Source organism: Pelodiscus sinensis, chromosome 2 (genome assembly GCF_052426305.1).
Source record: "Pelodiscus sinensis isolate ZL-2025 chromosome 2, ASM5242630v1, whole genome shotgun sequence".
Lineage (NCBI taxonomy): Eukaryota > Metazoa > Chordata > Testudines > Trionychidae > Pelodiscus > Pelodiscus sinensis.
The window spans coordinates 72,107,856-72,135,445 of record NC_143053.1 but is presented as its reverse complement, the minus strand read 5'-3'; the positions used below and the strand labels follow the sequence as shown (position 1 = coordinate 72,135,445).

The following is a 27,590-nucleotide window of genomic DNA, read 5'->3' as shown; positions in this document are numbered from 1 at the left end:
AATCCTTTAATCATTCTCATGGCTCTTTTCGGAACCCTTCCAATTTATTAAAAAACAGAAATTACTGTTCTTTGGTAATCCAAGTAGTGGTCCAGATTTACTGCGCTTAAGCTATTGGCCATTCATATTTATTTTTAATTAATTTACCATTTTCTTTGTAGAGAAAACGAGTGTGGGATGCTGAATGTACATCTTTTCCAGATGAGACACCTCTAGGGTTGAGAAAAGCAAATGTTGGGACAGCAGTGGCTACTTCTTCCATTTCCAGTGCATGGATTAGATGTGGTGATGGATTTGAGAGCACTTCCGTGCCTGAGGTAAAATCCTGGTTTCCTAAAGAGTCAAACTGATGATCATAAGGCTTTTCCCCTTGTGATGGATAGGAAGCGTGCTGGCCAGCACCCGGTGACTAAAGTGTTAAACTCAGGTGGCTAGCAGGGGTGTGGGCAGAAAGGAATGCCAATGGGAAAGACTACTGAAATTTGACTTGTATTTGACTAGCTGCTTCTTCCTTTTTGTGTGTTCTGAGTTAAAGGCTGGAGGGAGCTATATGCCGTAATCAGGACTACCGTGCCTCCAAGGAATTTGGGGCATGGAAGTGGACTGGACCATGATGGGAGTACAAGTAAAAAAAGGGTAAAATGTATATTTAGTCGCGATCAGGGTATTTTTCTTTGTTTTTGTTGTTTGATTAAACTTCTCTGTATGATTTCCATGTGCCTTCCTTCCCCCACTCACCATATTTAAGCTACTGCCCAAAAAGATTGTTTCTTTGTGTTTTGATCTGTTCTTTTCTCAGCTGTCCTGTAACACCTAGCAACCAAGTATACTTTATCAAGTATTTGTTAATAAAATTACCTTTGTTAAGGCAGTGATTTTATTTTTGTGTCCTGGAAGGTAACAGGGGGTCTCTGTGTGTCTGCCTCTCGCAGAGCTTGGGGTACCCCGGGGAAGAAATTTAAGTATTTCTTCCTGTTTTTTCAGGGTTTAAATCACTTGATGGTGGCAGCCTACTTTCCAGAGTCAGTGCATCTGTGACTCTGGGGAGGTGTGGTGGGTGTGTGTGTTTGGTTTTTTTTGAGGTGGGGTAAGCAGAGCCTATAAAGGCAATGTATTTAAGGTCTTTTGTGGGCCTCCACCTTCTGCACTCGGAGTGCCAGAGTGGGGAAACAGCCCTGACACCCCCTTACTTTAGCTTTCTGTGCACAATCCAAAAATAACAAACCTACTGTTTATAACATACATACTGTTGATAGAATAAGATCCATCTCCCAAAATTTCCATCAGTTGAAATATTCATTTGTTACCTGTTTTCCATCTTTTCTTGCCCTGTTTGCTTATATTGTCAATTGTCTTCCTCCTTTTGGAACTCCACATAAAAGCTGTGTCCACAGCATATTGTTCTGTTGACAAAGTAGGCAGAAATGAAAAACAAAACTATTAGGAATTGTTCATTTCTAAGTGTAACTTGCTCTGCATATAAATCTGATATTTTACACTTCTCCTGGCCAGTACCTATCATCTGGAAAGAGACCGGGCATCTCTAAACTATACTTATAATATCCAAAAATAATTTTAATCTGTTCCTGGGATACGATACAGGAGCTGTTTAAAAGTTCATAGCAATACTCAAGAAGAATTCACAGCTGATTTCAGGTGATATTTCATTTTTTATGTCCCATTCAAAATGGCATTTTCAATACCTTTACCTCTAATATCTCACTGGGATGTTTGTTCCATTCTGGCTGAGAATGAAGGAATGCTGTTTACTAAATTGCCAACTCTGGGTCATCTTGCACTTGGTTCTTCCTCTGGAGTCTCCTAGTCTAGGACTGGCCAGGTCCATTTATGCTTGATTTGCGAGACTTGATAAGAGCAAAGTCAGTATAGCTGCCTGCTTCTTTCCTTTGTCCCTTTGAATATGTTAAGGATGATGCTTTCCATCCATCAGCTTGCCCCTCCTCCTTTGGAATTAGGATGAAATTGTTGTCTATCTGTATCTGCCTCCTTCCACCCCCAAGAAAAAGTAACGTCCGTGCTTTGGGCAGGGAGAGTGGATGTTTTCCTTACCCAGAGCAGCAATTATGTGTTCTGAAATTGTAGTTCTTTGGAAGAGTACAAGGAAATTACTCAGAATCAGTAAAACTTTTTAATTTACAATAAAAAATAAAGCTCACTAACTGGAAAGTGAACTGCTGTGTTCATGTGAATAAATAAGAGAATTGTTTTAAGCTATAAGTACAGCACTGGATTTTACAGTGACTATTATCTTACTCCTTTAATCATTTGGGGTGTGTGTATATAGAACAAATAATATATATATATTTATATTTTTTCATACAGGCATCAGAATCTTCTGAAAAGAACTCTAGAGCTAATAAGCATCTTGGGCTACTGCTTACCTCTGCTGAAGGCACACTAGGTATACTATTGTTATTTTACATTAACATTGTAAAAGAGACTATCCGTTTGTGTTGTCCATATACGATTTTCTATTACCTGTTACGGCATCTATACATACTGGGAATGATAGAAGAAATAGATTGGATCCCTGAGGCTTTGTCTACACTTGCTTGGCTAGTGATATCACTCCATTGATGAAAGAAGTGTACTGGGAATGGTTGGGGTTTCAGTGCACAGAAGACAACATTGCAGCAGCATTTTGCTGCTAACCTCTTTTCTGGGATCCTGTTTACTTTGAGGGTAAAGTGCTGCAAGAGGAATCACTAACATCCTTCATGAAACACCCCAGATGATGTTTCTTGGTAGTTTCCTGTCTAATTACTGACATGCTGTAACCCCGTATCATATGTGAAATCTGACAGTGCCCTATCACGTGTTAGGGTACATTTAGACTGTTCTTTTTCTGAAAGGAGGTATGCAAATTTGATGCTAATTTTCATATCTTCTTCCAATCACTTTTTTGAAAGCAGTTTTTTCTAAAGTAAAAGCCGTTTAGATGGTGTTTTTGCGAAACCTCATTTTTTAAAGAAGGGTTCTTTCAAAAAAGGGGAGTTCTTTTGAAAAAAACCATAGTTCAGAAGAAGATATGCAAATTAGTGCCGAATTTGCATATCTCTTTTTGAAAAAAGAACTTAGTCTAGATGTACCGTTAGTGTGTCCGAGGCTGCTCTTTAGTCAAAATCATTCTCATATTGCTCTTCTCAGCTTTCTTAACCTCCTAGGCTCCCTTCCAATCAAAATTCCCTCATTCTTGGAAGTGCAAGGTAGGGAAGCTACTGCTCTAGACTCTTTCCGCATTTCCTCATAGAGGTTTGAACCCACTACAAGTTTTGCAGGCTCTCTTTGGGTATTTTATTTCTACCCTTTTGCCTTCAGTTCTGCCTTTGTCTCTTCATCTGCCTCAGAGGTTCTGCTGCCTCTGAGTTTCATGAGTTAAAAAATAAGAGAGATAATGGGGCATCTCTTCTACATTTTGTCTTGGAGTTCAGAATTATGCTACTCCAGTTTTTTTAAAGGAATCTGAGTTGGGGGTAGAAAAAGGTGAATCTTTATTCTCATCCACTAGGGATGTCAAATTTAGTTTAATCGATTAGTTGATAAGCAAGGGAGCCGCAGCGGGGTTAGCTCCCAGCTATGGGCACTAACTCTGTTGTGGCTGTGCCTTTTAAATGTATTAAGAGCCTGCCAGCTCATAATACTTTTAAAAGACTGGTACGCAGCATGGGAGATTCCTCCATGATCTGGGACAGCTGATTCCTGTCTTACACCAAGTTACCCCGCTGTGCACCAGACTTCTAGGCTGTGTCTAGACTGCATCCCTTTTCTGTAAAAGGGATGCAAATTAGACACATTGCAATTGCAAATGAAGCGGGGATTTAAATCCCCTCCGCTTCATTTGCATAAACATGGCTGCCGCTTTTTTCCGGCTCGGAGCTTTGCCGGAAAAAAGCACCAGTCTAGACGGGGATCTTTTGGAAAATAAAGCCTTTTCCGAAAGATCCCTTTATTACTCTTAAAATAAGGAATAAGGGATCTTTCGGAAAAGGCTTTATTTTCCGAAAGATCCGCGTCTAGACTGGCGCTTTTTTCCGGCAAAGCTCCGAGCCGGAAAAAAGCGGCAGCCATTTTTATGCAAATGAAGCGGGGGGGATTTAAATCCCCACTTCATTTGCAATTGCGATGTGTCTAATTTGCATCCCATTTACGGAAAAGGGATGCAGTCTAGACACAGCCCTAATGTATTAAGAACTGGAAGGTTCTTCATACACTTAAAAGGCTGGTATGCAGCACTGGGGACCCAGTATGAGCTGGTATAGCTGATTCCTGGTACTTCCCGCTACACTTCTGCTTTTTAAATGTATTAAGAGTCTGTTGACTCTTAATACATTTAAAAAGCAGAGGCATAGCCTCTGAAGCTGGGCGCAAGCCGAGAATCAGCTGTTTCCCAGCTTGTATCTGGTCCCTGCTAGCCTCTGCTTCCCCTGACCCCCATGGAGACAGTACTGGGGAAACCAGCTTTTAAACTGGCTCCTTCTCCCCCCGCTTGTTGCCTCTGATTGAGGCAGCAGGGAGGGGGGGAAGGGAGAAGTGACTAGCTGAGGGTCTAGTTGACTGTCCAATAAGCTTATGCTTATTAGTTGACTAGTTGTTTACATCTCTAATCCACTGCCCAGTATTCAACAACTGGACTCTTCAGAATGAGAAGTCAGACTTCTTTCAAAGTTGACAGAAATAAGATATCTCATTTGCTTGTGCCTGCAAATACATTGTATTACTTAAATATAATCCTCTTCCTTTAGACGTGTTAAGAAATAAAAAAGTAAAAGGTGTTTTGTAACGCATATCAGTTTCTTTACTTTATCTGAAAAACACATGTTGATTTCAGTAGTAGTCTGTGAATTAAGATGGATAATGTGTTCTTAGTTACTCCTGAACAGTTTGTGTTTTCTGGTTTTATTATGACAATGAAAGGCGCTAAAGTTCTGCATCTTAATTTTTTTTTGTTACAATTAATGGGGACACGTTGTTGGCTTTTTTTTTATTAAGTACACAAAGTAATTTACGCAGAAAAACTAAGAACTGATTTTGCTTTGAGGCTTTAAATATTTAAAGTGTCTTTGCAGACGTGGAGTTTGGGAATGATGACGTGATCTAGCGGAATGAACGGGATTGTGTCAGGATTTTCTAGTCTTGGCTCTGCTACTGACTTGCTCTTTGGCTTTGACCAAATGAAGTGACTTTTTTGCCCCATCTTCCACTTCTGTAAATGGAAATGTTAATGCTGTCCTCACAGAGCTGTAATGAAGATACACACTTTATATTTTAAAAGTATTAAGTGTGAGTACTCAAATAATTGTACCAGATATTGGCGGGGGGTTAAGATTTATTTATTTTGGCTCAGAGAATGCAAGTTTAATTTTAAATTTACTAGATTACAAACTCATATTCAATTGATATTGTTTATTATAACATTATCTTATTCTCTCTGATAGGAGTTTCTACTGCTGACAACTCAGAGGAGCTTGCAGACATAGTATGGAGCTCTAGTGGCAGTGATTTGTCAGGTGATGAGAATAAAAAATCGATTTCAAGGTTGCATAACCAAAAGAATCATGTTTCCAAAGCCCAGAAAACTTGCAGCAGTCATAACTTACTGTTAGAGGACAGGAGTAGTGAAGGTGAGTTGAAATGTTTTGCAAATCCTTTTTTGAAAGAAATCCTGGGTTTGCTGAATTTTAAATACTTTATGGAGAAATAATTTGAGGTTCTCTGAACCCGCTCTAATTGAAATTGGTGGAAAAGTTCCCTCTAACTGCTGTGGGAGCCAGAATTGGCCTATACAGACTCAGCAAAAATGGACTATACACAAGTATAAAGTGTGGGATGAAGGGGGGAAGGAATGGTTGAGGATAATAGCTATCCAATACAAATAAAACTATTTATAATATATTGAAATAAAATAAGATGACCTATTTATAGGATGACACACTAAACTCCTTTGTCCATGCTGTTAATGGGGTTGTGAAACTCCCCCGCCCCCCAAGTTTTCAGTCCTCACAGAATGAGTGGTGTTGCTGCCTGCTTTTTTACTCAAGGCATGATTTCTCCCCCGGCTACCAAACATGCTTGGTCTTAGTACCGTCTTGGCACCTGAAGCGGAGATTTTGAAGCAGTCCCTGTGGGGGCTGCACATGCGTGGCACCAACCAGTGTGTGCCATACTGGTAGATACTGTGCATGCGTAGACCCAGTCCTCCAGTTCCTTCTCAACTGCCCGTGGCCTGAGACGGAGCTTCGCAGTTCTCTGCTTTACTCGACATTTCTCTAGGGGTTTTTAGTAGTTATTAACCAGCTATTGTTATTGCTCTTAATTACTTAGTGATAGTTGTTAAATTGAAAAAAAAAATATTTTTGGTCATGTCTGGTTCACCAGGCTTTAAATGCTCCTGCAAGGAGGAAATCCCCATTTCTGACAGACACTCACAATACATCAGGTGTTTAAGGGAACACTGTTCATCCCAAGATTGTCTGCACTGTGTCAAACTCAAGGCCAAGACGTGCAGGTACAGCAGTCTCTGTTTGAAGCTGGTCCTTATGGAAAGAGTGAACACCCTGCCATGGACCCAGGAGAACAAACTGTGGAGGTACAATTGCCCCAGGTTTCCTGTAGGGCAAAAAGAGGCCAAAAAGGAGAAGTTCCTCGGTGCCTCATCATGAGCCCTCTTCCAAAAAAAGGTCTCTATCCAGACCAACGACACAGAGGTCACCTGTCAGTACTTGCGATGCTCCGGGTAACTTAGGCATTGTGTTGCTGCAGCTGCTTCCACCTACAAAGGGTCCAAGCAGTGCCCAAAAGCTGCACCGGTACCTGTTAATGGTGCTGACAACTACAGCGGCACCACCATGTACACCATCGGCACTGCCATCGCTGTTGCACTATCACCGCATTCTGCACCATCAGCTATTTCTGCACCGACAGTGCCTGCTTGAACTTCGGTCCACTGGCACTGACCAGATTAGTGGTACCAACCATATACTCGGTACTTCCAGACTAGTGCATTAGGCAATGCAATATGGGAAGGAGGTGGACGGCCGTTGGTGGAGAAAGAACAGGTTAGGAACTGTTTAGAAAAGCTAAACATACACAAATCCATGGGTCCGGATTTAATGCATCTGGGGATACTGAAGGAGTTGGCAAATGTCATTGCAGAGCCATTGGCCCTTATTTTTGAAAACCTGTGGAGATCGGGAGAGATCCCGGATGACTGGAAAAAGGTAAATGTAGTGCCCATCTTTAAAAAAGCGAAGGAGGACAGTCCAGGGAACTACAGGCCAGTCAGGCTTACCTCAGTCCCCGGAAAACCACGGAGGGGATCCTCAAGGAATCCATTTTGAAGCACTTGGAAGAGGGGAAAGTGATCAGGAATAGTCAACATGGATTCACCAAGGGCAAGTCATGCCTGACCAATTTGATTGGCTTCTATGATGAGATAACTGGCTCTGTGGATATGGGAAAGTCAGTGGATGTGATATACCTTGACTTTAGCAAAGCTTTTGATATAGTCTTCCACAATATTCTTTCCAACAAGTTAAGGAAGTATGGATTGGATAAATGGACTGTAAGATGGATAGAAAGTTGGCTAGACTGTTGGGCCCAACGGGTAGTGATCAATGGCTGGATGTCAGGTTGGCGGTCGGTTTCTAGCGGAGTGCCCCAAGGATCGGTTCTAGGGCAGGTTTTGTTCAACATCTTTATTAATGACCTGGATGAGTGGACAGATTGCACCCTCAGCACGTTTGCGGATGACACTAAGCTAGGGAGAGAGGTAGATATACTGGAGGGCAGGGATAGGATCCAGAGTGACCTAGACAGATTAGAGGATTGGGCCAAAAGACATCTGATGAGGTTCAACAAGGACAAGTATAGAGTCCTGAACTTGGAACGGAAAAATCCCAAGCATTGTTACAGGCTGGGGACTGACTGGCTAAGTAGCTGTTCTGCAGAAAAGGACCTGGGGATTACAGTGGATGAGAAGCTGGATATGAGTCAACAGTGTGCCCTTGTAGCCAAGAAGGCTAACGGCATATTAGGTTGCATTAAGAGGAGCATTGCCAGCAGATCCAGAGAAGTGATTATTCCCCTTTATTTGGCTCTGGTGTCTGGAATATTGTGTCAGGTTCTGGGCCCCCCACTATAGAAAGGATGTGAATGCATTGGAGAGGGTCCAGCAGAGAGCGACCAAAATGATTAGGGGGTTGGAGCACATGACCTATGAGGAGAAGCTGAGGGATTTGGGTTTGTTTAGTCTGCAGAAGAGAAGAGTGGTGGTGATAGTGGTTGGGGGGGGGGGGGGTAGGGAAAGGGGGTAATTTGATAGCAGCCTTCAGCTTCCTGAAGGGGAGGTTCCAAAGAGTTTGGAGGAAGGTTGTTCACAGTAGTGATGGACGGCAGAACAAGGAGCAATGGTCTCAAGTTACAGTGGGGGGGAGGTCTAGGTTGGATATTAGGAAAAACTATTTCACTAGGAGAGTGAAGTACTGGAATGGGTTACCTAGGGAAGTGGTGGAATCTCCATCCCTAGAGGTTTTTAAATTTCAGCTTGACAAAGCCCTGGCTGGGTTGATTTAGTTGGGATTGGTACTGCCATGGGCAGGGGGCTGGACTTGATGACCTCCTGAGGTCTCTTCCAGATCTATGATTCTATGACCGTACCAGCAGTTGTTACCATCTGCACTGACCATTCTGTTGACGTTGTATAGATTGGCATTACAGACTCCGGCACCAATCCTTGCGGCACCATTGTTGTATATGCAAAATGCTAATCTTGTGATTACGTCTATGGCTCAGTCACCGCTCTTCAGCACCAATGCATTGCTGGCACTGATGACATTTCATGTGCTGTCTCCAGTGCCATTGTGATTTTCCAGCAATGAAGATAAGTGTGCAGGCTTCCTTCTCTCTGCACTGTAGTCCTCCAATACAATATAAGCTGCTATGACCAATGGGCTGCTTCACCATGGTATGGCCGCCACTGGATGCCTCCTCTGGTCCTGCATCCTGCACAATGACCTTACAGGAGACACCACAGTGTGTAGCCTAGACCCTACAAACAAATTAGTTTTTATACGCCATGCAGAACAGCACAGGGGAAGAGGCTTCTATTCCCATTACTTTCTAACTCAAGTCAGGAGGCTGGAGACCAATTCTAGATTTGTGCAATCTGAACAAATTCATCATGACGCAACACTTTTGCAGGGTTACTTTATCTACCATCATCCCAGCATTGCAACAACTGGACTGGTTTTCAGCCGTCAACCTCCAGGGCGTTTATTTTCGTGTTCTAGTACATCCTGCTGTGGCTGGGCGAGCCAGCCCTGCATTGAACTCACAGGGTATAGCTAGGTTACCCTGGCTAAAGGAGCCCTGCCCCCACAACCCTGCTGGGCATGCTCAATTTGTAGCCCAGGTGTAAAACCCTGGGGAGAAGCTCAGTCTGGGCTGACTGCTGGAGGGGAAGGACTTCAGAAGGGAGCTCCTGACCAGCACCAGCTAGCTGCCCAGAGGGTAGACTGTGGAGACTCTAGTGCCAGTTGGGACTTCTCCCGGCTGTCTACAAGGGAGAAGCAGCCCTCTGGGAATTAGAGGCCCCTGCGAACATGTGGGAAGATACCCCGCCAGACCAGGTAGGAAGTGGCCCAGAGAGGGTGCAGGAGCAGTCTCTCTCGCCCCAGAATACTCAGTGCATTTTGGATGGATTCCCCACCGAGGGAGCGGTGGGTCATCCTGCCCCATTTTCTATGGGGAGGCTCCCTCCCTGCTTAAAAGGCTGGCGGGTTATTTCAGCTTGTGGTGAAGTACGTTGGGGAGGGCTGTAGACCCTGATAAATTCAGGCCTTGGGTTTCTACCCCCCGCAGGATGGGGGAGGAAAGACATACCTGCGACATCTGCTCACAGGGGATTCCTAAGATTCACGGTAGGCCCAGACCACTACCAATATCGGGTCCTACCTTTCGGCCTATCTGAGGCCCCTCGAATTTTCTTTGGGGTGTTTGCCATGGTCACTGCACATCTTCACTACATGGGAATAATCATACTCCCTTATCTCGACAACTGTCTTCTCAAGGCCACATCTCAGACAGAATCTGCATACTTGATTGCAGTAACCATACAGTGCTTTCAAAAATTGGGCCTTTGAATAAACTAGAAAGTTACCTCTTCACCCTTCCTAGATGATACAATTCATCAGGGACTGCCTGGATTCCATGGCGGCACAAGCCTGCCTACTTCACAGAAGAGTCCTCACCATTCAAACGCTGGCCACAACAGTTTATTTTTCTGCACAAACTACAGCTAAGGACTGCCTACAACTTCTTGGCCTCATGGCAGCTACGACCTTCGTGGTATCTCACACCCAACTCCGCGTGCACTGGCTGCCTTCTTCTGAAAGAGAGAATCCACACTGCCAAAGTGCATCGAAAAAGTGATCTATTTTTTTCGACAGATAGCGTCCACACATCAGATGTTCTCTCATTTAAGCTGTGATTACTATGGATGGAGTGGCCATCAGAGCATCTGTGCTTTTTCCTCTTTCCTCCTCTTCTGAAAGAACTCCCTCTTCCCCATCCACACATGCCTTTTTCCGAAAGAGCTCTTTCGGAAAAAGGCTTCTTCCTTGTAGAAAGAGGATGACCAATGCTGGAAAACCCCCTCTGTTCTCTTGATTTTCTTTCGAAAGAATGCAATTGCAGTGTGGATGTAATTGAATTTTTTTTGGAAAAACAGCTGTTTTTCCGGGGGGGGGGGGGGGAATTGTAGTATAGACATATTCTGATAGAGTGATAGAGGCAGTGGGCAGGCAGCACTGCAGAGATGGTGCTGGAGAAAGCTGGCTTTTAAGCCAGCTCCCCCCAGTACCGACTCCTGTTTTTCGCCCCCAAGGGCTGGTGCGAAGTGAGTAGTCAATACTCTACTCCACTCGACTACACGCTAGCATCCCTAAATTCTAAGAGTGGTAAACAAGGTGGACAAAGCCAGGGTTATCTTCATAGTACTGACCTGAGTAAGGTAAGCATGATATCCTTGCCTGCTTCACAGATGTCTCCAACTGGTGTTCAAACTTCTGGCAACCTCTCATCTGTCCAAAGGCATGGGCCATGTGCTTCACCCCAACTGGGCATCTTCAAGCATGGCTCCTAGATGGTTCACAGGATTAAAATTCATTTTGCTCAACAGGAATACAAGTATTATTGAACAATGGAAGGAAGTCCATTTGAATTACACTCAGAAATGGAAGCGATTCAACCACTAATGTTAGTCAGTGCCTTCTGTCTGAATCTTCTCTACTCTCAGCTATCTTGGATTAACTCCTGGACTTAAAAATCAAGTTTATCAATTGGCTCTATTAAAGTTCCTCTCTCTGAAGTATCAGCTTTTCATTCCCCACTAGAGGTGTTTTCTGTTTTTGCACATCATACATGCTCAAGATTTCTTAAGGGTCTGAAGATTCTAGCTCCAGGTAAAGAATCTTACTCCTATTTGGATCTCAACCTGGTACTTAGATGCCTTTTTTATAGGCTTTCCATTTAATCCTGCTTCTTGCTTCATTTATTTATGAAAATGGCCTTTGTAGTAACGATCATGTCAGCACACAGGCTTGAAGAAATTGGGTGGCAGACCTGCTCCTCATTTAACAATATTTTTCAAGGTCATGGTGTTCCTATAATTGCATCCAAAGTTCTTACCTAAGGTACTGTCAGATTTCTAGCTTAACCAGTCTGCTTATCAACTGGTATTTTTTCATAAACTACAGAAATGTTAGCAGGAAACTTCTCTTCATATATTAAATGTGCAATGGATAGGAATCAATCAGTTTCAGAAATTACCTAGAATAGATTCTGCCTTCTTTGCAGAATGATCAAAGGGGACCACAGTCTCTATGAAGAGGCTATCAAAATGGATTGCTGTGTGCATTACTGCTTGCTGCAGTGCAGGAAGAGGCTTTGCTTCTCCAAAATATTATAGTGCTGTCTGTCAGGTCCTAAGCAACTTCCATAGCATTACAAACCTTTCAAAGTCTGAGATACACACTGAAGCCCAAGAAGCCATTCTATATAACTTTTCTAAACAGTGTCTTGGTCTGTGCTGATAGATGAATAAAGGGAGATGCCTATCTCCTAGAGCTGGAAGAGACCTTGAAAGGTCATCAAGTCCAGCCCCCCGCCTTCACAGCAGGACCAGGTACCATCACTGACAGATTTGCCCCAGATCCCTAAATGGCCCCCTCAAGGATTGAACTCTCAACCCTGGGTTTAGCAGGCTAGTACTCAAACCACTGAGCTATCCCTCAAGTTACAGCCAATGTGGCAGTTGTTTCTGCTTTGCTGTCTGCAGACTAGATTTGATTTTGCAACTGTGCTCCCTGTGAGGATACTGCTTTGAAGTCACCATAGAGAAACTACTTGTAGAATAAGAAAAGGCTGCCCTCAGTTTGTGCAGTAATTGTGGGGTTTTTTTGAGATGTCTCTATGGCTACACGACCACCTGGCTTCCTTCCCTTCTTCTTTGGACTGTTCTTATTGGACACATAGAGAAGCTCACCTGTGGAGCGCTGTATGTGCTTGGAACATGGCAGAAAGTTTTATAGAGCATGCATGGAGGATAAACTGCTCTTATAATGGAAAATCCCTTATAATGGAAGACTCTTATAATGGAAAATCCCTGATCAAAGGCTTGAGAGGTGTGCACACACACCTCAGATGGAGCATCCATGGTAGGGGACACATCTCAAAGGACCACAGTGGCTGCACAAAGTGAGTGACATCGTCTTTTATTTCCTGCATAGTTTTGAGGGGAAATTATCTTGTGCAACCAAGAGCACTAGAAGACCTATTTTCCCCCACAAATTGGTTTACTTACCAGTTCTATGAGCTGACTTTAGTCTGTTTGGGGTCAGGTACCATTAGGTACATAATCTTGTAGTAACTTCCTTTGGTTCTTGATGTTCTTCTCTAGCTCTGTCTCCAGACATCAGCAAGAACAGAATGTTCCTGCCTCAGCCTGTTTTCTCTCACATTCTTGAAAGTGTATTCATATAATTTTAAACTTCAATCACTTCCACACTGCTTACTTGTTCTAACTATACTTCTTTTTGACCCTCCCTCAGATTTAAAACGTCATATGGACTTGCCTCACAGACAGTGTCTCTCTTCTCTTTCCATTTTGTCTATACTTTCTTGAATGGAGCTAAAAGTGTCTTGCTTGCAAAGCACATTTAAAAAAAAATCTCTCTCCTCAGGAGTTTATGGCTTTATGCCCAAGTCTAGACCTAAAACATAAATTAACTAAAGTATGTCCCTTAAGGGTATGAAATATGCATACCCTGAGCGACATAGTTAAGACCAAGTAATTTCTGGTGTAGACACCATTAGGTTAACAGAAGAATTCTTCTGTTGACCTAGTTACTTCCTCTTGGAGGGGTAGATAACTGCAGTGACAGAAAACCTCCTTCCATTGGTATAGCAAGTGTATATAATGTTGAGTAATTTAGCTGCTCTGCTGCTGTAGCACTTCTAATCTAGATCTGCTTTTAGATCCTGATCCTGTAATTTTATTGTGCAGGGCAAGGTAGAGCACTGCACCAATTCAGAGCCCCTCCGACATCACAAGATTTTGAAATGGGATCAATATGAGCAGACTCCTCTGTTTGTTTAAGGCAGTCCCATTAAAGTAATTTAGATTCCATGTTTTCATAAATATTATTTCTTTGCAGGATAACGGCTTAAATATCCAATGTACAGCTGAAAGGTAGGCTAGGAACAGGACTGTAATAAAAAGCATGGTGTTAATTAACATGCAACTGGATACTTCTGTGTTCATATATTCAGTTGTATTTTTGTCATCTGTCTTTAATGCTTCTTTGAGACAAAACTGGGTTCCATAAATGTAGAGAAGAGGCCTATTTTCAGGAGAAACTGGAAGAAAGAAGGGGTGAGTTGGAGGCATGATTGGACCTGGTATTAACCTGTGTGTTCTGTGTCTTATCCTACCAGAACTGGGAAGGGTGCTCTCAGCTACAGACAGACAGGTGTTTAATCTAGTAGCTCAAACAAATCTAAAAAATAGCAATGTAACCAGGGATAGCATGGGTAATGACTTTGGCTAGCTTGGAATATAAACTCACCTGAATCTCCTAGCCACGTACCCAAGGAGTGACTAGTGCAGTTATTCAGGAGGGGTCCGGATTTACTGCTGAGGTGTCCTCAAAGGTCTCTGGCTCCTCTGAAGAGGCCAGTGCTTTGTGTGTGTGTGTGTGTGTGTGTGGGGGGGGGGGGGTACTGCCGGCATCTCCAGACACGGTACCAGCATCTCCATTCAGAGCTTAACAACTTTTCCCCTGCAGTACCGGCACTTTTTTTTTTTTTTAAATAAACAAAAAATGCACTGCAGAAGGCTGCTCACGTGTATGCTTAGTCATGTGTACCGTGTTGACTTGTGCACTTAGTCTCCACAGCAGACCTCAAGAAAGCCCCCAAAAATCACAAATCAGAAAAGGATCGAAGGCGCCGGGCCAGGTTTATTGTTAAGCGAAGTACAGTAACAGTTGACAGACTCTACTGAACCACTACGCATATGTACCCCGTAACAATGGAATGACTCAATCAATGGGAAATTTCCATTGCCCCCTAGATCATACAAAGACTGTCCTCCCAAGACAGCACTTTAGATATAGGTACTAACAACTTACACGTTAGTGCTGATGTGTCAGGTGGCTATCCTCTGATGTTGTCAGGTTACCACCCTCTGATGCTACTTAGATACCACCCATCACCCTGTAGTTCATGGTTTGATTACATCATCTCTGTCCATCATGCTGTCATTTTAGATCCTTTCCTGAACCTTCCCTTTCCTGTATCTGTGGGGAGTGGGTCATCTTTAATGAGCTGGTAGTACCATGTGCTTTCCACTTACGACCAGTACCAATTGCTCAGTCTATTACCAATTAGTGTTTTGCATTCTCAGCCTTGTTTATGCCAAGTTCTGTGAGCGGGGCCTGCCTCTTGCTCACAACTTAGCTTTGCTTTATGTTAGCCATGTTTTGTCCATTGTTAGCTAGGCCTCAGGCCTCAAACTAGGCCCGTGTTAGCTATGTGGGCTTTTGTTTTAGGCCTTCATGTTACTATAACTAGCTTGTACTACCACAAACTCTACTTCCATTTTTAATATGCTTATCTCGAGGAGCACTAGCATGTCTGTCTACCTGTGCTAGAAGTCCACTTCCAGCTTCAGTGTAGATGTACCCATAATAAGCTTGTCACTCTAGCCTTTTGGGAAGTGGGGCCATCTTCATGTATCTCTGGTTTATCAACTCTGTTTTTATTTTAAATCTCTGTTGAGGACTTAATTTTTCTACCTCTCTTTCTTCACTTACTGTCTGATTTACTCAGCCAAACATGAGAGAGCATTTTTGGAAAATGAAATTTGAGAAATCATAATAATTAAAAAAAAATACATTTTGAGAGAAAATACTTTCTACTATTTAGCTCTGAATATGGCTTTCTATGGAAGGAAGATGCTATCAGAATTGTTTTGTGTTATGGAAAGAGTAAGAAGAATATAGATTGACGGTACATAAAATAATATCATTTATATTTTTGAATTAGAGATAAATATGCTGTTAAATTACCATTATTATTGTTGAATTCATATTTCTAAATAATACACAGACTCACTAAGAAAAATGATTTTAATTGTAACAATAACTTTATTAAGGTGAACCACAGTTCATTGAGTGGGAGAAGGACAGTGATTTTGGGGATGATGATGAAGAATGTAATGGATCAGGAAAAGATGACAAAGCCTTGGACATATCAGACTCGGATTCATGTGCAAACAGTAATTCTCTGCCTCTTGAAGAGAAGGAAGATGACTTGCCTAAGGTGAGAACATGTCTCTGCTTAAAAAATAAAACTAAACATAACTATGCAGTATATTACGGTTTGGAATAACTGATTTGGGTGGAACATGAGGTTCTTCTGGTTTTATTTACCTCTTCTCTCTAAAAAGAGCCTCACAAACAAAAATATTTCAAATTCTCATTCTTTCCCCCTTCTACAAAGAAATAATCAGTATGACCAGAGACAATAGTAGAGTGGGAGTCTTATTGTTCTTAAGACTTCACATGAGATCTGATTTAGGATATAAATTGTTAATTCATAAGAAAGGTACATAATGTCATATGCACTTTAACTGGTATGGGTTTTTGCGTTAGTGCTATGCCAAAACAGTTTCAGCAATTAGACCTTGCAGCAGCTTTCCTATGCTAGGATAATCTCTAAGATATGCACTGTTACTCATTTGGTGAGTAATAATTATGGGGTGAAGAGAAGGTCCTCTCATAGATCAGAAACTGATTAAAAAACTGGAATAAAGGAGTCAGAATAAATAGCAGTTGTGAGAATGGAGAGAAGAAAATAATGTTGTTGTCCAGAGATCTGTACCGGGAATAATGCTGTTCAGTTTATTCATAAATGAGTTGGTAAAAAGGGTGAACAATGAGAGAGTAAAATTTGCTGATGAAACAAAATTATTTGAAATGGTCAAATCCAGAACAGTCTGTGAAGAGCTACAAAGGATTTCACAGAACTGGGTGACTAGATAAGATTAAATTCTATGTACACTGGAAAACATAATCCCAACTATACATATGAAATGATGGGGGTCTCAATTAGCTGTCACCAGTGTTCCCTGGAAAATGAGCACGTGGGTTGACATCCAGGAGAGGTTTATATGCCACCAACCTGATTAGCAGAGCACTGATAGTGTCCCACAGCTGACAGCACATCCTTCTAATGGTGGTGCACATATGTATCTGCCTCAGTGAATATAACAAAATTTATTCCACACATGGGTGGAAAAAATTAGAGGGAACATTGGCTGTCACTACTCAGAAGAGAGTTCTTAGTTATTGTCAATAGTCCTCTGAAAACATCCGCTCATTGTGCAGTTAAAAAGCTAACTATGCTAGGAACCATTAGGAAAAGGATAGTTAATGAAACAGTAAATAGCATAATGCAACTACATAAATCCATGGTATGCCCACACCTTAAATACTGCGTGCAGTTCTGATTGCACTATCTCAAAAAAGATACATTAGAATTGAAAAAGGTACAGAGATGGGCAACCGAAGTGATAATGGGTATGGAACAACTCAGTATGAAGAGAGCTTTAAAAAACTGATTTTCTAGATCAGAAAATAGGTGACTTAAGAGAAGTATGATATAGGTTTATTTCAAATCATTAAGGGAGTGGTGAACATGAATAAGCAAGTATTGACTCTTCCATATAACACAAGAACCAGGGAACATCAAATAAAATTAACACGTGAAAGGTGTCATACAACCTCCCCTCCTCAAAGTACTACTTCACACCATGCAATGTCACCTTGTGGAACTTGTTGCCAGGGGATATTGTGACAGCCAGAAGCATAACAGGGTTAAAAAAAAATTAAGTTTCTGTAGAAGGTGTTTATCAATGGCCATTAATTCAGATAGTTAGTCCATTAGTCCAGATAGATAGTGCTCTGAGTGTCCCTAAGATTCTGGCAGATTCTGGGACTGGACAACGGGGAATGGATCATTAGACAATGCCTTGTTTGGTCTATTCCCTCTGAATCATGATGCATTTCAGAAGACAGGATCTAGTATGGCTGTTCTGATGTTCCTAACAAAATGATTACCTGTTGCCTTCTACAGAAGATCCATTATTGTTATGCACCAGTTTTACAAACATTCTCTCTAAATTTGCATGCCTAAATTTTAGATTCCTGAAATTTTTGGGTGCCCCAAATCTTGGATTGATGTATGACAACTTGATTTTTGTGCTTCAGCTGGAAAATTAGATGACACTTGCTGTGCACGAATGCTCTTTGCATGCAGCAAACTTGATGTTCAAAACATTACAGATGAAAACAAGCATGATTTCTAATATTTATCATTTAAAAAGTTTGTAGTACTATACAAATGTTCCTAAAGTTTCCAGTAGAGGGTGCCAAAAACTAATGGTTCAGTTTTACTTTTCAGTTATACATTACTTACTAATTCTAAAGAAAATTAGTTTTAGAACAGTATACTCTGATGTAATTGAATATACTTAATGCACTATAGTGGCAATTAAACATTGTGCATATTACATTGTCCAAAAAGGGTTTGTGTGAGCGTATGGGGTTGGGTGGTTTGGGTGGCAGACATAAAGTATAATGTGCTATTCCAGACAAAAGGAAAATTAGCAGTACAGGCAGTCCCTGGGTTACGTACAAGATAGGGACTGTAGGTTTGTTCTTAAGTTGAATTTGTATGTAAGTCGGAACTGGTACATATTGTAGGGGAAACTCTAGCCAAACATTTCTCCAGAGCTCAGTTTTATTCTCCCACACCTCACTTCCCTCAGTCCTTTATTCTCAAGCTGAGGTGTCTTCTGAGAAAAGCCGCTCTGCGTCTCCCTGGTCTGCTGGGGGGGGCGCTAGCTTCGCGCCTCCCTGGTCTGCTGGGGGGAAGCAGCTAGTGCGGGGTTGCCTCATCCCGTTTGTAAGTAGGGATCTGATGTAAGTCAGATCCATGTAACCCGGGGACTGCCTGTATATCTGTAGTTATAACGATAGCTGGAGTGTGAAAACAATGGTGCAGGTAGATGCAATTTCACTTAAGTCAGTGGACTATGAAAAAAGGATGTATCTGAGAATGTGGGTATGTTTTCACTATTGGCTGGATCAATGGGGCAGCGATCGATACAGCGTGGGGTATGTGTGTCAATTATTGTATCTAGAATATTGCCCTCCAATGCTTTACTAGAACGAGAAGGATAAGGGCAGTTGATGGGAGAATGTTATCTATTGAGCCAGCGTGGTGTGAACCCCACTGTAGGTAGATCTTAGCTACATTGACTTGAGTTTCACTACTAACGTGAATCAAATTGCGTAGCTTAGGTCAGCTCCGTAGTGTAGTCCTGCCCAAAGAGTTCTGTTTAGAGATGTTACACAGAGGGTAATAGAATTATCGAGTAACCACATGAATTTTTATCAGTTACTCAACTATTCTATAGTTCCTGGGGTGGGGCTAGCAATCAGTGCGCTGCCAGCCCCACTCCTAAGGAGGCCCCTGCCATCCCACTTTGCTGCCTCTGTGTTAGAGGCAGCAGCACGGGGTGACAGGCAGTAGATGGTCTGTGAGAAGAGCCAGTTTAAAAACACAGCTCCCTACACAGACTAGCTGCCTGACACCCAGTGCTGCTATCTCTGATAGAGGCAGCATAGCGGGGTGGCAGCAGTACCTGTCAGTGGGGGAGGGGGAGGTCTGAGCTGCCCGTGGACAGAGGCGGCTCTGCTTCCCATGGAGCAGCCTCTGACCACAGCGAGTCTGGGTTTGAACCCCTGCGGACAGGGGCTGCTCCTGTGAAGCAACATCTGCCCACAGCTGTCCTAGGCTTGCCACAGACAGAGGCTGTGCGCCACAGGATGTGGAGTCGCCTCTGTCTGTGGCAAGTCTGGGTCTGCCGCGGGGAGAGGCTGCTTTGCAGCAGCCTCCCCTGCCTCCATATAAGAAGCAGCGAGAGTGGGGGCAGGCATCACCGCAGAGCTGGTGGGGGGAGCTGAAGCAAGTGGGTGTTTGGGGAAATGCAAGTAGGCTTATCGGTTAATCGTATACTCAACTACTTGTTTATGTCCCCAGTTCTGTTTCCAGTGTACTAATCAGGAGTGGGGTAGAATCACTGCCATGTATCAGCCACATCATCAGTCACATTCAAGTCGCTAACATCTGCTTCTGGCTAGTAGGTTAGAGAGAGGAGTAGAGGCACTCCACTTTCAATATCGTGGAGGAAAAAACTAGCCTTCCTGACATCCTCTGCTGTGAAGGAAAAGGTACAGGGTTTTCTACAGATCTCTGTTCCTGAAAGATGCGTGTTGTGCCATCTCTATTTGTCTTTGTCTCTGACTGGTAAGTACATTGCTCACACTATTGACGATGGTGGCCCCACTGTGGACGGACGGAGCAAGTTTTGTTTTGGTGACGTTTTGGCAACGTTTGTTTTAGTGATGTTTGGGTGTCAGCATAAGTTTTGTAGACAAAACTTGGTAGTGTAGCTGAGACCTAAGTCCGTTGACACAGGGCACCTGTGAGGTTTTAATTTCAAGTACAGACAAACCTCATATTTTCACCTTCTGGTTTAGGTTTTTCACCCCCTTTGAATTTCTCCAGTTCCTGCATTTGTTGTTGTTTTCCCAAGCAGCAGCAGGAGCAACAAGACATGAAATGTCATTTCATTGTTGTTCATAGCGCTTAGTAGCAACAGTGAAGCTGACAAGCTTGGATTTCATTTTTGTTGCTGTTTGACAGAGCCCTGAACAATAGTGGAGACCTGTGTTCCCTGAAAGCTGAGCACTTTGGCAGTTGGCCAAGAGAGCTTCAAATGCCACCCACCTGATTAGCAGAGCACCCACAGCAGGTAACATGTGTTTCTGTTAGTGGTGCACATCTTCACATGCCTTGGTGCATGTAACAAAATTCATTCTGCACATGAATGGAAAAATTTTGCAAAAACATTGACGGAGACATTTGAATTGCCTGTCAATAGAAGTTTGTATTACTTTGGCTTGTTTCCTTTTCCTTTTGAAAAGCTGTCTTCACAATCATTAGGTCTAGAAGCTTTTTTTCGTAATGGAAACTTAATTTCTGTACAAATTGATGGCTTAGGCCTCTGTTCTCTTGAAATAACTTCCCACTCTACATTGGCAATTAAATTTCATACTCTGCCAACTAGTAATCTTGTGTCTTGTTGTGGTAGATCCCCTGAAATTAAGTGAAAACTGATAGTCATGTCTGACAAGATTAGATGCATTTATAAATAAGGAAGTTGAGGGGTTAAATGATTTAATGGATACATATTTAGGGTATGTCTACACTGCCTGGCTATTTCAGGATACTGGAGGTATCCTGAAATAGCTACCCCGTGTTGTCACAAGCTGCCCATTATTTTGAAATATTTTTCAAAATAACAGGCATGCTATTTCAGCATCCTGGTAACCCTCAAAATTCAATCAAAATAAGATATGCAACTTGCGTAGCACAAATTGCACATCTTATTTCGAGTTTAGAGTGCCTTAGGTATATAGTCTCTCCTCAGTTATCAGATCATTTCCCAATCTGACCAGCAGAGGGAGAAGGGCCCTTCTCCCAGATCTTCCCCATCAATCCGACCTCAGGAGTCAATAGGTGTTGTGTATAAGTACATGTTAATGTAGAATAAACTCTCTATACATGGAAATTCAAATTAGAGGAAGCTTAAAGGAACTTGGGAGTCCTAGATAGCAGGATTGTATCCCAGGAAAACACACTACAAATTTATCCATACACGGACGGCTTTCCTTAGACCACTATAGTTAAAGTTGTACAATCTCCTTCATCCTAGTGTAGTTGAACTATAAGGCTACGTCTACATTGGCCCCTTTTCCGGAAGGGGCATGGTAATTTTTGAAATCGCAATAGGGAAATGCGGGGGGATTTAAATATCCCCCGCGGCATTTAAATAAAAATGTCCGCCGCTTTTTTCCGGCTTTTAGAAAAGCCGGAAAAGAGCGTCTACACTGGCCCCGATCCTCCGGAAAAAGCGCCCTTTTCCGGAGGATCTTATTCCTACTTTGAAGTAGGAATAAGATCCTCCGGAAAAGGGCGCTTTTTCCGGAGGATCGGGGCCAGTGTAGACGCTCTTTTCCGGCTTTTCTAAAAGCCGGAAAAAAGCGGCGGACATTTTTATTTAAATGCCGCGGGGGATATTTAAATCCCCCGCGCATTTCCCTATTGCGATTTCAAAAATTACCATGCCCCTTCCGGAAAAGGGGCCAATGTAGATGAGCCCTAACAGTATATCTTATTCTATACAGGAAAGGGGAATCTGTGATATCATTATAAAGTACCTTTGGTATAGTTGTATCCATGCTAGGGGTTGTACCAGCATAACTAAGGGTATGTCTACACAGGAGCATTATTTTGGAATAACTGTCATTATTCCAAAGTAACTTAGTGTGAGCCTGTACTACAAGCCTTTTTTTCAGAATAATGGCAAGCTGGAGGACTTCTGACTCTGATTCCTGTAACCCTAATTTCACAAGGAGTAAATGAAATCGAAGGAAGAGTGTTTTTCCTTTGGCTTCCTTCTGTGTAGACAGTGCCAAAAGCAGAGTTAAACTATTTCAACTTAAGCTACGCAATTGACGTAGCTGAAATTGCATAGCTTAATTTGACTTCAGCCCTGCTGTGTAAGATGCACCCTATATTTTAGTTAAAAAAACCCCATACCTCTAAGCAAAATAGCTTATATTGGTACAAAAATTGTGTGTAGGCCAGGACTTGAAAGATTCCTTTGTAGTTTTCGTTATGACAGCTCCTTTTTGTGGAACTTTCTAGGGGAGTGATGAGTCTGGGCCATACTTCACACTGGGGATTTACCTTCTTGCATGAGCCAGCTCCTAGAGTTAAATTATTGGCTCCTTATAACTTTATTCCTTGTAGGAATAATTAAGGGCAAACTATTTGAGGAATAACACAAAAACTGAGAATACAAAAGAAGTGATTGCTACAGGAAAACTTTTTTCTACAAGATGAATCTTTTTCAAAGGCCAGTTAATTTAGTGGCCTAACAACGTAAAATGGACAAGCATTTGAGATGCAATATTTAATAAATCTCTGAAACCTAATGGATTATTTCCTAATTAGAAGACTTGTGTGAAATTTGTTTTCTGCTTCAAAATATGCTATATTCCATTGGGTTCTAGAGGGTTAGCAATTCTGTCAAAATATTTTTACTGCATATTTATCCATTTTTTGCAGTGTGCTCTATCTCTGATTTCATGGGCTGTTCTTAAAGATGAATATGTCAGACTGATGCCTTCCTTGATACACCATGCAGTTGGATTTGCAAAATAATTCTCTCCAGTGTTTATTGCAGATCATTTAAAAAAAAATTAAAAAGAGGGTGCATATGCATACTTATACTTATGTGTCGGCCCTGCGCTTAAAAAATAGAGGAAAGTGTGTGTGTTTGCTTTTTTGCCTTTTTGGGCAAGGAGGAGAGAGGAGATGGAAAGGGTGTGTTGCTTTTTGCTCAGATGCAATCCGTGCCCCACTCCCACCTCCACCCCCACCCTTTTCATTTACTTGAGAAAATGAAGGACAGACAGTAGTACTGACGAGGTCTGGCCCTGGAAAGAATTTCCTAAGGGGTGGAAAGGCACTAGCAACCTTGTCCTTGGAGATTCTGACACTGTGCAACAATGTTCTTTCTAATCTTTTTTTATCCATGTGTAGAAAAAATGTTTGTGAACCAAGGCATGTGCAAATGTGCAACATTAGTAGAAACAAAAACCTATCTGTAGGTGCTCTGCTAATCTGCTATATGGCATTTTTCTCTCTCCTGAGCGCCTGCATAAGCACATAATTTACAGGGAACACTGGCATGCAGTGATGGTGATCTCCTTTCCAGTATGCTATCTAGAAGGGCTCTAAACCCCTAACACAGGGTGAGCACATTTCACAGCATTACAAATAGCAGTTTGAATGACCCAACCAGAATGCGGCCATTGCTAAAGGCCTCCTCGCAGAGATTAAAGGCCTCTAGTGTCATAAAATTAAACTCTTAAGTATTTTAAATATTTTCATTCCTAGGGATTAAACAGAATCTAATGTTGTTCAAATCAGATTTCATGTCTCTTACCATGCTACCTCCTACACTAGGAACTGCCTCACTCCATCCATACCAAATGGCCTCCTTTTCTTTCTTCAGATTCCTTCTAAAACATTCTTTACGAAGTCTTCAGCATTAATCCTCTCTAAAGTAGGTAAATTCTGTTTTAATAAAATATATAATGTCTGCTTCAAAGTTTGGAGTCTGGATACTCCTCTGAGATCCTGGAAGTTCAACCTATGTACTGTATGAGTCTGATGTGCAACCAAATTTGCTCATTTTTTGTGACTAGTCCCATTTAGGCCAGGGGAATTTAATTACATGAATGAAGCATGGAAAATTTGGCCCTTAAATTATTAATTTCTTGTAACAGGGGTTATATCTTTCTCTATATGTGGCATGCAGAATAAGTAAGGGTTAGTAATTATTTAAGGCAGATCCTTTGTTGAAAAAACACATTGCAAGCAGGCTTAGTAAGTGCATCTTTAAATAAAATCTAAACTGTATTCAAAAGAACCTAGCCAAAAACCATGAAATTTGGATTTAAATACCTTTTTTCTCAAAGAAATAAACAGAAAATGCTAACAGTTTCCAACTGAGAGTCTTGTTCTAGGAGAATATTCCTTAAATTAGACCATCACCAGATTTTAAATGTTTCAGACTTCACTAAAATGGATCTTTGCTAGTGTTCCAAAAGCCCTGCTGCTTTTTGGCATTGCACTGACGATGGGAACTTTTAAATGATTTATGTAGTAAAGAAAATGCTCTTCTGTGTAATTGTCTTTCTTTAGCAAGGAATGTTGTGAAGTTCTTTCAAACACAAATCAGTGCGTAGCATCTGAAGCTTTCCGACCTGCCAGAATTAGAGCATAGATGGGTCAGTAATTGATACGCTAGTTTATTGCTGTCTCAATAACTTATCTTAAAAATGATGAAATAGGAAGGTGTAGAAGTGTAACAAGTGATTATTTTTCTCTCTCTGCTCCCTGGCCTTGTGTGAAGTAGATTTTACATCATCAATGGTATCCCCAAAATATCCTTCAAAGGCAAGCAGTGTGTTATGTAGCCTGTCATACAAATGTTGTGCATATAGATAGGCCTTTCTCTTTTGCCCTCATCCTCTTGCACCACTATATTTTACTACCTGTAAAATTAAAGTTGAATCTAGCACCTGTCTTGTGCAGTAGAGTTTAAAATAAGTTATTTTTAAGGCACTGAATCATGATATCAAATGGAATCTGTGTCATCCAGCCAGATTGATGACTGAATATTGATAAAAGACTATTGCGTTTGTCTTGCTTCAAGCATTTATTTTGGCACACATGCCTTAACTCAGTCCCCGGAAAAATCATAGAGGAGATCCTCAAGAAATCCATTTTGAAGGACTTGGAAGAGGGGAAAGTGATCAGGAATAGTCAACATGAATTCACCAAGGGCAAGTCATGCCTGACCAATCTGATTAGCTTCTGTGATGAGGTAACTGGCTCTATGGGTATGGGAAAGTCAGTGGATGTGATATACTTCGACCTCAGTAAAGCTTCTGATACGGTCTCCAACAATATTCTTGCCAGCAAGTTAAGGGAATATGGATTGGATTTTAAAAAGTATCACCGGCACTTGGATCTGTACATAGAGGTGAATAAGTCAAATCTCCGCACCCTACCTTTGAAAGGTTGCTGACCCCTGTACTAGACCTATCTATTTGCACTTATTCAACTGGGAAAACTCTTGACTGCTTGGGTATACTAATCCCCCACCTCTGCTCTGTTTAAGGATTCAGTTAAACCACATCATCTTTCTTACATAGCTCTGGAGAGCCACAACTTAAATGCAGCTAACAGAATAGCTATTTCAGCTAATGTGTACCAAACACTTTCCTCCTACCCCATGTTTTTTAAATAACATCCAAATTTGGGTGGCCATATTTCTCAAAGGGAAAATGGAAGACTATGTGGGGGTGCCCCAAGACATCCTTCTCCCTCAGGGCTGGCCTCAGCTGCTTGCCATAGTGCCCCCACAAGTCACAGTCAAACCCTGCCACCCTGGTTGTCCCCTCACTCAAGGCAGTCATTACTCACTGGTCATACTCAACCCCTGCCACCCTACACTCAAGGTTGTCCCTGGTCACTTGAACCCTGCCGGACCCCACACTTAGAAACTCTTCCTCCTCTTCTACCTCCTCTCCAGCCCAGCCTCCCTCCTCCACAGGGCTTCATCTCTGCTTTCCCTCTCCTGCTCCCATACATTCCTTAGTGGGCATTTTTCTGTTTGCTCTTGCTAACTTGATGAGTCCAAGGGGACAGATGCTTCCTCTGGTCAAAAAACAAAATAAAAAAAAGCTTGGGATGGCTGAGACAGGGCTTAAAAAGGGGACTGTCCTAGCCAAAATGGGCTGTATAGTCACCCTAATTAAAGTGGAGCTCTTTGGTTTCCCAGAAGCAGTATTCCATGGGAGAGACCTGGAGTTTTTACGACTTGGATCCTCTCAGCAACAGTGACTCTGTCTGGAACACTGTAGGCGGAACTTTCTGAATATTGGGGAGAGGCAAGAGATTGGTGCTGCTATGCCACCCTCTCCTATCACTCCCAACAGCAATACCAATTTGTATGTGTTGATCGGGTGTTACTTTTTAATTCTTGCTGTGGAGAGAAGGGCTGAGAAAAAGAGGCTTATTAGCATGAACAGGGTGCAGGATTTAAACCTGCTATGGACTTAGTTGTATTAGACCTAAGGCTAGACAGAACATTTTGATAAATGTTTTTAATTCCATTCTCAACTATAAAAAGAAGTTTGTGAACATTTTAAATTGTAACACATGCCTGTGTCTTAATAGATTTGGATTTGAGGAGCAAACTATTGACAGTGTTCTAATTTACACAGATTGTATTGTTTTTAACTTACTTGTTTCTTTTTAATTTAAAAACGAAACTTATTTTACAGATCCTTACAAAGACAATTTATTCTCAAGATATTAGGCGTCTATTTATCAAATGTGCACTTTCACAATTGTCTGTCTCAGCAAAAAGGTGAAGGCTTGAATGGTTCTGTGAGTGTGAAATACCATTTTCTTCACTAGAATGCTTGCTGCAGTACAGGGGAGAGGCACAATGGCAGGGTAATTCAAGGAATCTTGTACTGTTTCTGCTCATGCTGTACCTTTTCTCAAATCAAATTATATCGATTGAAGATTTTTTGCCATGTCAGAGGCAGAAAATGCATACAGAACAGCCACAAAAATACGTAGTAGTAAACCAAATATATTTAAAATGGCTCATATGTATTCAAAGTTTAAAATAAATAAAAAACAAAATAAAAACAAATCAGTAAATGCATACATACCATTGCTCTTAAATCTTCTAATGTATTGTTGTAAACATCTAGTGCTGCTTCAGTTTTAATTTAATAGTTTCTTGCACTTGACTTCAGTGGGAACAGAAATGTGCCCTTTGTGAAAAGTGTTAAGCATATAGATTCTGCATCCATCTTGCTGTATAAAACAGGGCTACTCAACTTGTGACCCGCAGCCCATTTGTTTGCAGCCCACGGATGGGAGTCAGAACAAAAAAGGAGACAAAATGGTCTTCTGTTGATATGTGTTTTAGTAGTTAAATTCCTGGACTGTCATTGCTCATTAAAAGTGCTGTCATATGGGTGGAAATCGGGTAAATATTGCATCTTATTAATATCAGCAGAACTGACACAAATGGGGCCTGCGTGTTGTGTAGTCTTGCCTGGTCACCTGTGGCTCAAGTGTCTTTTCTTTTTTAGACAGATGAGGTTCTTTTCCTCAGATGTGATCCATATATCTTTGCACCCTTTTTATTACATATGACAGAGGCTAATTATGTACTCACACTTACTTTCATGCTGCTGCTGGCTCCTGCTTGGAGGGTG

General features: G+C 41.8%; 1 protein-coding gene across 1 annotated transcript in view; it reads left to right on the top strand.

Annotated features, from left to right (window-relative positions):
- Positions 1-27,590, top strand: part of SPIDR (scaffold protein involved in DNA repair) — a 353,411-nt gene that overhangs the window by 16,022 nt on the left and 309,799 nt on the right. The window contains exons 2-5 of the mRNA XM_075920729.2: positions 162-317; positions 2,344-2,422; positions 5,457-5,642; positions 15,734-15,900. Of these exons, the coding sequence (XP_075776844.2) occupies positions 162-317; positions 2,344-2,422; positions 5,457-5,642; positions 15,734-15,900 (588 nt within the window). The remainder of the gene's footprint in view (positions 1-161; positions 318-2,343; positions 2,423-5,456; positions 5,643-15,733; positions 15,901-27,590) is intronic.